Source organism: Orycteropus afer, unplaced genomic scaffold, assembly GCF_000298275.1.
Source record: "Orycteropus afer afer isolate SDZICR_OR568_19922 unplaced genomic scaffold, OryAfe1.0 scaffold00197, whole genome shotgun sequence".
NCBI classification, from domain to species: domain Eukaryota; kingdom Metazoa; phylum Chordata; class Mammalia; order Tubulidentata; family Orycteropodidae; genus Orycteropus; species Orycteropus afer.
In genome coordinates this window covers 1,408,867-1,420,296 of record NW_006921784.1, presented here as the reverse complement: position 1 = coordinate 1,420,296, position 11,430 = coordinate 1,408,867, and the positions used below count along the sequence as shown (strand labels likewise).

The 11,430-nt window shown below is 53.9% G+C and overlaps 1 protein-coding gene across 1 annotated transcript; it reads right to left on the bottom strand.

Annotated features, from left to right (window-relative positions):
- Positions 1-2,428: 2,428 nt before the first annotated feature.
- ASPHD2 (aspartate beta-hydroxylase domain containing 2) lies at positions 2,429-9,850 on the bottom strand. Its single transcript, XM_007947941.2, is given in 4 exon segments — positions 2,429-2,538; positions 2,733-2,846; positions 8,969-9,814; positions 9,817-9,850. Coding segments are annotated over 4 exon segments (1,104 nt in total).
- Between the last annotated feature and the right edge of the window lie 1,580 nt (positions 9,851-11,430).

Sequence of the window (11,430 nt, the reverse complement as noted above, 5' to 3'; positions counted from 1 at the left end):
GACCGTTTGTGCCTTGCTACAATTAGACACAGGCAACAAAGTAGTCTCTGGCTGTGTTCACTGCTAATGTGTTTATCCTTCCCCTCCTTATCTGTTCCTCCCCCTTCACCTCTTTTTCTAAAACTCCTTGGACCTGCTGCTCTAGCACGAAAGGGACCCACATTGCAGGACCCACCTTTATGTGCCAAGCACTGTGTTAAGACATTTCACACAGATTTTTCTCCAGAGGCACCAACAGAGGTTCCAAGAGGCCTGGTGACTCACCCAAGGTCACATGGGAACCACCTCCTGGCGCCGGGTCCCGAACCCTCAGCTGTCCTGAAGCCACCAAAGTCCTCGTGCTTGGCCCAGTTAGACATCAATAGTTTCTTAACATTCCACGGAGCTACTTGCATTTTCCCCATGCCCTCTGTTATTTTAATAGTACATTTTGTGTCATACACTAACCTAGATCACTTTTAGTGTCCTGCTTGGTCTTTGTGACACAGCCCCAAACTCAACAGCCTCAAACGCACCCCAGAACCCCTCTCAAAGCTTCCCCGAGTCCCACTTTCTTGCCAACAGACCACGCGTCCACCACTTTGCTCTTGTTTTCAGCAAGATCCTTTATTTATCTTCTGACCCCAACCAGGCCACATCGGTCCAGGTAGCCAGGTACCTATGTGGTCTGTAAATGTGGAGTAGTTGACGTGTGGAAGTCATGCACCTCAGGGACTCTTTTTAACAAGACCCTAGTGAGTACAAAGACGTCAGGGTGCTGCAGACATCGGCCTTTTCCTGCGGTCTTACCACTGAAAATCATGTGTATAAATTGTAGACTTTTTTTTTTTTTTTTTTTTTTGCACAGTTGCTAGTGACTACCTGGTCCATTTCAGACCGGGTCTACTTCTCACGGTGGTTTCTCAGAGAAGCTGCTGGTTTCTATTCAGATACAAACACTGGACCCATACACATGGCGAGCTGTCTACCTGATGCTAGGCTTTATGAATCTGACCCTGACCATGACGCAGTATTCAAAAAAAGGCATGTCTAGTTGGGCTTCCTTTCACACACGGTACTCGAGGCTGATGGAAGGCTGGCACACTGGCCTTTCAGGGCCTTTTCCTCTTGGGAGAGAACTGCCCATCCTTCACGGAAGACCAGAAAGCCAGCAGAGCAACCTTGGTTTGTCGTGACCTTGGCCCCTTTGGGCTTGAAGTCTTTCCAGTGTTGTCCTGAATACACGTGGGCTGAGGTCACAGTCACTCAGCACACCCCTGTGTAATGGTGAAGACAGCCCTTTGTATATGGACTGGAAATAAAGAAACGAAACAGAACCCACTGCCAGCGAGTCGATTCCGACTCATAGCAACCTGCTTTGGGTTTCCAAAGCTGTAAATCTGGTTTGAACCACTGACCTCTTGGTTAGCAGCCAAATGCCTTGACCACCACCTCACCAGAGCTCCTTTCGTATCTGGACAAATCAAAAATCATAGGCAACAAAACTCCACAGCAGAACACTTTGGTCAGATCTGATTCCAGTTCCGCCTGAGAAAGGTCTACCCAGAATCCCACTGGATGAGTCACGTCTTATCCCACCACCACGCCTAGCAGCCGGCCTGGCGGCCTTAACATTCATCACTGTGGACTCAAGGCAGGTACACTTGGGAAGTTTCCGAGCCCGGTTTGGCAGTAGGGCTTCTGTAGGCAGTGAGATAAGCGAATCACCCATTGTGCGGCTGACCCGTGGGAGCCCCCGGCTCTTGGGGACACCGGCCTCAGCTCTGTAGCAAAGTGACGTTCACAAACAAGCCTCCGGTCCCACTAGCCGAGCTGCTCTTTGCTGTCATGGGCCTGCAGGGCTTGGGACATGTGAGGAGGGTGACCGTCTTGCCAGGTCCTGAACTGCCTCTGTCTGTGTCTGGCAGTTCACCACCCTGGTCCCAGGACTGAGACCGCAGACCCGTTCCTGCCTGGGGTGGCTGGAGAGTCCCCTGGGCCTGGGATGGCAGCAGAGGCCATGTTCTCCAGCTGTCTGGGCTGCAGTTTTTTGTTTTGTGTTTTTGAGATGACCATGAGGAATTTTACATTATTACGTTCGGATCAGTAACCATGTGATGATTCTATCTCAGAGCCTGGAGAGACCAGGCGGCGGCAGAACACAGCCCACAAGGGCCCTGGGTCTCCACACAGAGCTGGGGGTGTACAGTCACGCCAGAAAGGAACCCCAGGAACAAACAGTTGGGAGGAAGAAAAAAAATTCTAAGGAAATACAAGCTGAAAAATGGCCATTTACAATAACCAAAGAAAAGAGGGACCTGACATGGTATAAAATACCAAGCAAGAGCTTTCTGTGGAGGCAGGTTTCCGACCCTGGGTGGGCCTGCGCTGGACCCATCTGCCCGGGCTGGGCCTTGGCCGCTCGCCGACTCCAGCAGGGCCCACGTTCTCATCGTCCCGGGGCAAAGATGAAGTCAAGGGCCTGCCGTTCGGCCGCTGCCACGTTTGGGTGCCAAAGATCCACCATGAAAACCACCCGGGGACCGTCCTCCGCCGAGCCTGTGGGGGTCAGGGAGGAGAGATTCAAACCACCCCAGAGCCCAGGGTCCCACAGGTTAGCTTCAGGGTGGGGGCTGGGCCAGGCCTCCCACCTTGACCGTGAGATCGCCTTCTCTCCGGTCCCGGGAATTAGCGTGCATGGCTCTGTGAGGTCCCGGTCTGGGAGACCAGTGAATGGGGATGCGGACACTCACCTTCATGGAACGCCGTGTGCAGGAAAGAGTCATCAAAGAGGAGGCAGCGGCCTTCTGCCCAGCACTGTGGCTCGCCCCCCACCACCAGCTCGCAGCCGCTTGGTGTCTTCAGACCTTTGAGGGGAGAAAGAGGACAGTGAAGGCAGGCAGGATCCGGGGACGGCCGCAGCAAGGAAGCTGGCTGCCAGGGCAAGAGTTTTTGACTCCACAGCACCCTGCCTTCTGCCTGTCTCCTCTGGCATCCCGTCTCAGGAGACACCAACACTGTGGCACAACCAGCTCCTCGGCAAAAGCTGTTCACTGCTTACTGTGTTCTGGGTCGAGGCCTCCACTGAGAATCAAATTCAAGGATGGACTGTGGCTTGCACCAGACTTTGAACCTCCTGAAACCCACTGTGGGGCCCTGGAGATGGTGGGAGACCAGGTTCAGAGGCCCACCTGCCCGATAACTGCGTTGGTCGTGGCCATCCTCGCTGCTGCCATTAGCTGCCACTGAGCTGACTCCATGTCACGGCAGCCCCGTGGGTGCGGGGCTGTGACCTTCTGGAAGCAGCCCGCCAGGCCTGTCTTCCCAGGCATGTCTAGGTGGGTTTGAACTGCCAACCTTTCGGCTAGTTGTCAAGCACTCAGCCATTTACCTGTACCACCTGGGGCCATCCTAGGGGAGATTCAAGACACAAAGGCTCACGTGCTGCTGTCCTCTCTGGGTTCCAATCTGTAAATCCACCTTGAGGTCTGAGACTATGAGTCCTTGGCCTCATTCTGGGATAGGGGAGGACACCCTGAGGAGACGTCTAAGGCAACCAGACTGACGCTTCTGTCGGGGGCCACAGCGCCTAAGCTCAGGTGATGTGACCAGGAAAGGAGAACGGCGCTGAAACACTGCTGAGCGGGGGCCTTCTCTTCCCACTGCTTATCCGAGGGTCCGTCTGGGGAAACGCCTGGCCTTGTCGCTACTCCAGCATCCATAAGCACAGGCACCACTACAGCCAAGAGGAGGGGCTGGGCAGCGACGTTCTTGGTGGTCTTCAGCGACTCCCTGTGACACCAATGACCCTGGGGCAGTCGAGAGTCCCTCCTCTGATTTAACGTCCCTTGGGAGCTCTGGTAGCATAGTGGCTAAGGCACTTACTGCTAACCAGAAGGATGGCGGTTCAAACCCACCAGCCACTCCTGGGAAGGAAGATGGGGCAATCTACTTCCATAGTGATACTGCCTCAGAAACCCAAGGAGGGGTCGCTATGAGTTGGGTCCGACTCGACAGCACATAACGACAACAAAATGAAACATCCCTCTCTGCAAAGCCAGAATATGTTAATGTACTCTTTGAACCAGAAATGGATGGTGCCAAGAAGCATATATGGACCCATCACTGAAACACAGGGGCCCCATAAAATAGTGGGGTAGAGAAGGGACTTGGGTGCAGACAACTGGGTCTGATATTTCCGTGCTGTGTGCCCTTGGGTGTCACTCAACCTCTCTGAACCATGGCCTCCCAACCATGGAAGCCTACTTACCTTCCAGCACTGCTAATGTAACCAGGGCTAATTGCGCCCAGTAACTGAAGACTTAAGTGTGTGTGGGTTTTGTGCTAAATAAACACTTTATAGTCATCACTTCCCCTACTTTCTAGAAGGAGAGACTAACACAGAAGTGGCCTACTAGTGGTTGTTCTTTAGTTGTTGCTGGAGCTGTGATGTGAACCCAAGTCTGTCTGTCTCCAAAAACGAGGCTCTCATGAAACTGGACAAGAGGATTTCAATGCTAGTTATTTTATTACAGTATTAACGGGATTGCTGATTTTCCTACAGCTGCTATACTTCCCTGATCAACAGTCCCATTTTGTTCAAAAGCTGGCCCTGTCCCCCGTGGCTGTTAACAACTACTGGCAGGTTGCAGATGTGTGTACCTGGCGCTCCCTGGTGGTGGGGGCCACACTTGCCTTCCGTGTGGACCCTGCTGGCTTGCTCAGATGGAGGCAGCCACTGGGGACAGGCAGTTCTCTGCACACCAGCATTTCACAAACAGGCTCCCCTTTCTCTGGACCACGAATGACTCCCAACCCTGCTCCACGGTACAACAGAAAGATGGCCCTGGCTTGTGGCGACAGCCCCACCCCATGCCTCGTCTGCCCCTTCATTCTGCCCTGGCTTTGGTGGCAGGGGGATCTGCCTCCCGCTCACCAACCGGCCTCACTGGCAGGAAGGATCAATACTCCTTCAAACAGAGCATTTGAGTGGCTCCTGGGACAAAGATAGGTGCTACGTGTAGCCTCCACCTGTTCCCTAGTCCCAGGCTTATGGCTTTGCCTCCTCCAATCACTAAAGGGGGTGGGAGAAGGGTGATGAGAGAACTGTGTCCTCCAGCCGCTACCACGTCGGGGGGCTGGTGGTTGGCACTCAGGGTGGGCAGGTGAGCATGACTGAGGGCGTAGGCATACAAGGAAAACAAGAGCCACACTGTGCTTACCCAGCGTTTGCTGAAAACATGCATGCATTTCTGCTGGCCCTTTCCTGACGGCTGACATTTGGGTGGATACCTGCCTCCCTAGCAGTATGTGCCCAGCATGGCTTTTGAGGGGGTCAAAACCCACAGACCTGGACAACACTGAGTAAAGCCTAGTGAGAAGGATGGACTTCAGGAAATGAGAATATATGCAAATCGGTCCATTACTTGTAACAAACATACCATCCGCCCAAATGCAACATGTCAGTAACAGAGAAACCCAGGGAGGGTGGGGGTTGTTTGGAAACTCTCTGTACTATCTGCTCAGTTTTTTTGTAAACCTAAAACTGTTATATAAAATAAAACCAATTTATAAAACGAAGAAGAAAAAGAGTATGTGTGTGGCATGTTTTACACACACGTATGCACACGCATACACATTACACGTTACACAGGAGGCCAACACTAAGTTTCCTTGCCACCAGCTCTTCCTACTCAACCCGCCTGCCTGGAGTTCTCCCACCTCAGTCCTCAAATGCCCTTCCCGCTCTGTCATTAAGCTTTTAAAACAACACTTAAGGCAAACCTTTAAAAGGAAAAGCGTGGCTCCCATCACCCACGATCTGAATCCCTGCCGGCCATTTGAGGCCTTCTGCGGTTTGCAACTATCTCACCTGTCCCACTTCAGTGCACGCCCCTCCCCTGGAGCCCCTGTGGCAGCCAGACACCCAGGTAAGGTTCCCCCAGTGCCTGAGAACAGCCCCTCCTATACTCCAACCTGGTGGACCCTATCTGTCCATCAGCGTTCTGTTTCACCCCAGGTTCCCAGAGCACCCCATGCGCAGCCCTAGCTTCCTCTGAGCTCTCACGGGGCACCCTGGTGCCTTGCAAGGCAGCTCCATTCCTCGCCACCATCTCACCCCGTAGATTAACAAGGACCCCTTTCACTGCCTTCACCTGCTGAGTGCTCTGAATGGAGGCTCAAGGAAGTCCCAGGACTTGCCCAGGCCACTCAGGGGATGGGGCCCTGATCTGGTTATCTCCAAAGCCTGTTCATTTCCCACTGTTTCTGGAGAGTAGAGACCATGTCTGAGGGACAGTCTGTCACACTGTCAGGCACAGTATTTGATCATCATGGGCACTGGCTCCCGTTTATCAAATGCCCGTCAGGTTGTGCTGTGCCAAGTGGTTTGGGTGTGACTTCACTGGCTTGTGTTCTCCGCGATCCCGTGGGGTAAGTGCTGCATGCCCATTTTACAGATGAGGAAGCTGAGGTACCGAGCGGCGGGGCTGTCACTGGCCCAGTTACAGCTGACCAGGAACCCAGTACCACCTCTGGAGCCTGTACTCCTGTGGCAGCCACATGTCAACAGCTCTCCAGGGTATTTTAAGCAACAGAGCTGTCTGTCCAAACCACACAGAGGAGTGGGAGGAGCAATGCTGCTCTGGAGGAAGAGCGCGTGGAGGACCGGGCACCCAGCTCAGGCTCAGCCCCAGGCAGCCCCAAGGCTCCTCTCAGAACATAAGCACGTACCCCGGCTCCAACCCACACACAGGACTCCTCCTTCTGCTCTTCCTTCCTCACTCTGAAACGACGGAAATGCCGCAAACTTCCTAAAGCCGGACTCAGCAGAGGCGCTTGGCCCATTCTTCTCACTGCAGATGCTGGCCGTGATGCCGTCATCCTGGGAAACCCACCTTAGCAAGCAAGACCTGTCCCCAGGACGAGACTTTCTGGGGCACGGATGTCCTGATCTCCCAAGCTGTTTTCAAGCTTGTCTGTTCTGAGTACCAGCTCGGTGTTCTCACCCTCCATGTGGCAGACCCTCGAGTCCCATTCCTGGCCAGTACACCTCATACGCAGCTGCCACTGTCTGTCAGCGGGGGCTGGCATGTTGCTTTGATGCAAAGCAGGTCTTGGCAGAGCTTCCAGACTGAGACAGGCTAGGAAGAAAGGCCTGGTAACTGCTTCTGAAAATCAGCCGAAGAACACCTCCTGGATCCCAACAGTCTGCTTTGCAACCAATCACGTGGGTGGTGTGGGAGCAGGCAGTGTTTCATTCCACTGTGCAGGGGTTCGCCAGGCATTAGAGGCTGCCTCGGCTGCAGCCAACAACAAGCTGCATACCAGGAGCTGTGTAAAACACACGCTATCTCATTAGAGGATGGTCTTTTCACCTGTTTCCCAAATGCAAAAACCGCAGCTCAGAGAGGTGAAGTGACCTACCCGAGACCCAGCCAGCTCGTGGTGGAGCCTGGGTGCCTACACAGCAGCCTGACGTGAGACCCTCTCCAAACCACTGCCATCTGTGCGCTGTGTATTAACTGATTTTCCTAGAATATGCGTAAAATAAACTTCACGCCAAGCCTCGCTTCATTCTTGACCACTAAGAAGGTACTTAAGTACCCTTCATGGCCTCAGGGATGTCATTAGGAACCTCCATGGTCATGAACAAATTCTTGGGCTCCAGTGTGGCACAGTCCAACGTGGTAGCGATTTAAATGAAATAAATAAAATGCAAAATTCAGTTCTTGACCACACTAGCTGCCCTAGGCCATCAGTGGTCCTACATGGCCCCTGACTACTGCACTGCACTGGATGGCACACACACGGAACTTCCATCACCATGGAAACGTCTTCTGGATGGTGCTGCTGTCAGAACTAGCCATAGGCGCTGCTGCGAGTCTACGCTGGCCTGTAACCCGTGTGTGTGTCAGAGCCCAGCTGTGCTCCCTAGGGGTTGCAGGGGTTGATTTTTCAGAAGTAAACTGCCAGGTGCCTCTGGTGGCCGTGAACCTCCCACGTTTTGGTTAGCAGACGAGTGTGCTAACGGTTTGCCCCACCCAGGGAGTTCCATCAGAAGTGAGGATGGGCTGATACTGGTGGTAGTTAAGGATGTGTGTCAATTCAGCTGGGCCGTGGTTCTGAGTGGCTGGGCAGCTGGATGGAGTTATCCCCCATGGGGAGACTGTGATCACCTCCGTGGTGGAATCTGCAATGAGCAGCTAATCAGCTGCCTGCGGGGTATAGCCTGGTTCCTGCATACATAAACTCTCAGGAAGGTCTCCAGCTTTTTGGCACATCTGGATCCTGCATTTGGCCGGGTCTTCATCTCTAATTTCTAGACTTGAACCAGTGGCTTGCCATGTTGCCTACTGATCCTGGGATCGCACCATTTTACCCGTCGACCTTTGGTTTGTTGGCCTTAACAGCCAGCAGTTCCCTGAGTTAGGAGAAGCCTCCAGCTCCAATGGGCCTGGAGCAAGAGGCAGAGCTGAAGGCCAAGATGGAGGGCCCTTCACCCAGTCCCTAGACCCAGCACTCTGAATTTGGACTTTTAGCCTCTTAAAGTGTAAAAAACAACAACAATAGTGATCCCTCCTTGGGTTTCCAAGGTGGTATCTCTACAGAAGTAGATTGCCTAATCTTCCTTCTGAGGAGCGGGCTGGTGGGTTTGAACTGTCAGCCTTGTGGTTAGCAGTCAAATGCCTTAGGCACTATGCCACCAGAGCTCCTTCCTTAAGTGTAAGAGAATACACTGCTGTTTGTTAAAGCCACCCACTCGTGGTATGTCTGCTATGGTACCACTAGAGAACCAAGACAATACTGATCATTTCTGTTGTTACGCTATCTCTGGGTGCTAGCAGTGAGTTTTGAGGAAAGCACAGTGAAGCCCATGAAACAGCAGCACCCCGGCAACCACAGCCTCGTGATACTAGACCCCAGCAATCAATTAGAATGGGCTGAACTTACCACTGCGCGTGCCAGGACACCTGTCCCTGCGACCTACCTAAGTGGCATCGTATGCGGATGTTGGTGGGTCCATAGTGCTCCGTTATCACGGTCCCGGGACTTAGCACAGAGATGCACGCGTTCCCAAAAACATTGTTCCCAATACAGGTCCGAAGGGTTCCCAGCAAGCGGTACGTCCGTGGGCACTTCCTGCAGTTCCTGGGGACGCAAACCCCTTGACTGACCAAGTGAAAGGTGAACCACTCCCCACTGGGGGTGCTGTTCACTTTCCACCCCTGTGGCAGGCTGCAGTTTGAGAAGGCTTTGTAGAGGGCCTCGAACTCGCACAGGATGGTCTGGAAGTTCCGCTCCAGGAGCTCCACGTCATGTTTCTGGGCGTCCCGGGAGAAATACGGCGTGGTGGGGAGGTCGGGCAGGAAGAAGACCTCGGGCTTCTGGATGGAGGGCCGGCTGCTGAGGTAGCGGCCCTGCTCCCGGATGCCTTTGTGGATACGGCCCATGCCGGACCAGGAGTAGCGCTTGGCGTACTCCTGCAGGTTGTGGTACAGCTTTTGGTTGAGGCCCTCGTTGTGGGTACAGCGCACGCACTCGGGCGACTGGCAGTACACGTACCCGTTCTGCAGCCCGTTGGCGTCTGCGCCCGGCATGAGGGAGTTGACGGAGACGTAGGGCCGGGGCTGCTCCCTGCCCACGTGGTAGCAGTACCACACGAACAGGACCAGCAGGCAGGCCACGGTTACCACGGCGGTGGTGTCACAGTCCCGCACAGACTGGATGCCCGTAGCGATGCAGTCCCTCAGGCCATCCAGTGACCAGCTCCAGGCCGCCAGCCACTCAAGCGACATCTTGGAGGTGTTGTTCTTGGAGGTGTGAAGCAAGGTCTGTCAGTCCTCCAGGGTCCCCAGGATACCCACACCATGCAGGTTAGCACGGGGGCGAAGGGGTGGCTGGGGCGGGGGGAGGCATGGCCACCACTGTTCCTTGAGTCCTGCCAGGGGTGGCATTGACGAGCGACAAGACCACTCCACTCCTGGCAAAAAATCACCGTGGCTGGGCTGGAAGAAGTGGGGTAGGCCACAAGGTCACATCAGTAGATAGGGCTGGTCACTGTGACATGGGTTTTTAAAAGTCCAAACCTGGAATGAAAAATAAACAAATAAATACAACATTAGTGTCACACCTGGAAAAGTCCTGACCTGCAATGTCAACTCCCTGAGCATTTTGCAAGGTTCTTGTTGGTGGAGAACACACTCTTCACTCTAGTCTATTCTTTTCCCATTTTACCACCACCCCCACTTCCCAAAAGGCCAGTAGGGTACTGTTGGATAATCCCAGCAGTCCCCTCGACTGTGGACCATCTCCAAGGGGTACTGCGACGTCCATCCTACAGACAATGAAACTGAGGCTCCAGAGAATCCTAAGAGAGGTCCTAAGAATCACCCAAGTCCCATCAGTCAGGACAGACACAAAGTCCATGTGACTTCCAAGCCTGTCTCTATCCATCTTGCTGTTTCATTAAAAAAAAAAAAAAAAAAAAACAAAACCATTTTCTGCCATCAAGTTGACTCTGACTCATGGTGAACCTATGTGTTACAGCAGAATTGCTGTATAGGGCTCTCTTAGCTGTAATCCTTACAAAGGCGCGACAGGTACCAGGGAGACATTTCCAATTACAAATGGGAGAAGTAACACAGAGCGAGCAAGTCCAAAGCCCAGCAGAACAACTCCTCTGAGACCATCTGGGCACTGGCACTGGCCTCCAGACTTGGGGTGTTGGCCACGCTCCCTGGATTCTGGGTAGAGACCCCAGACCCTGGGCTTCAGCTCTGCCTTCCAGGCCCACAGAGTGGTAACTCTGTTCCCTCTGTTTTGGGTGGCCCCATTAACCTAGTCCGTTTGGGTGGCAAGTCTATCCCTTGGCCCCGTTCTTCTGACCATTGGCCATGGCAGTCTCGCTCCCTCAGCTTTGGACAGTGACTCCAGCCCCACCCCCTGGCACTTGTGAACAGCCCCACACTCTGGAGCTTAGCTGGTGAAGGTCTGACTCTTTGAAACCCAGGAGGCCACGGCCCCACCCTTTGAGACCGAGGCAGCTCTGCTTCCTGTGCTCCTTGTGTCTTCAGCTTCTGCTTCCTGGTTCCTTGGCCTCTCTGTCCTTCGGGCCTCAAGCCAGCCTGGTCTCTGCCCTGCTCAAGCAAGTGTTATAAAGCTCTTCAGCTCTACCAGTAAGTACCCAGAGGCACCCCACGCTGCCAGTACACATCAGCTCTAAGGCCCTCAGCTCCGGCTTCACGGGCTGGCAAGCCTAGCTCCGCCGAGGGTCCAGAGGCACAGCCCTCGGCCAGCAAGCCTCTTGCTGGAAGGCGCCCAGCTCAAGCTCCATGGCCAGCTCCTCGCTCCCTGGCACTGGCCTCCTGGTTCTACTGCCACCATTTCTCTGCTGCTGCTGTTCGACATTTGCACTGTCTTTTGTTACAGCTCTCCTCACTTCCTTCCAAG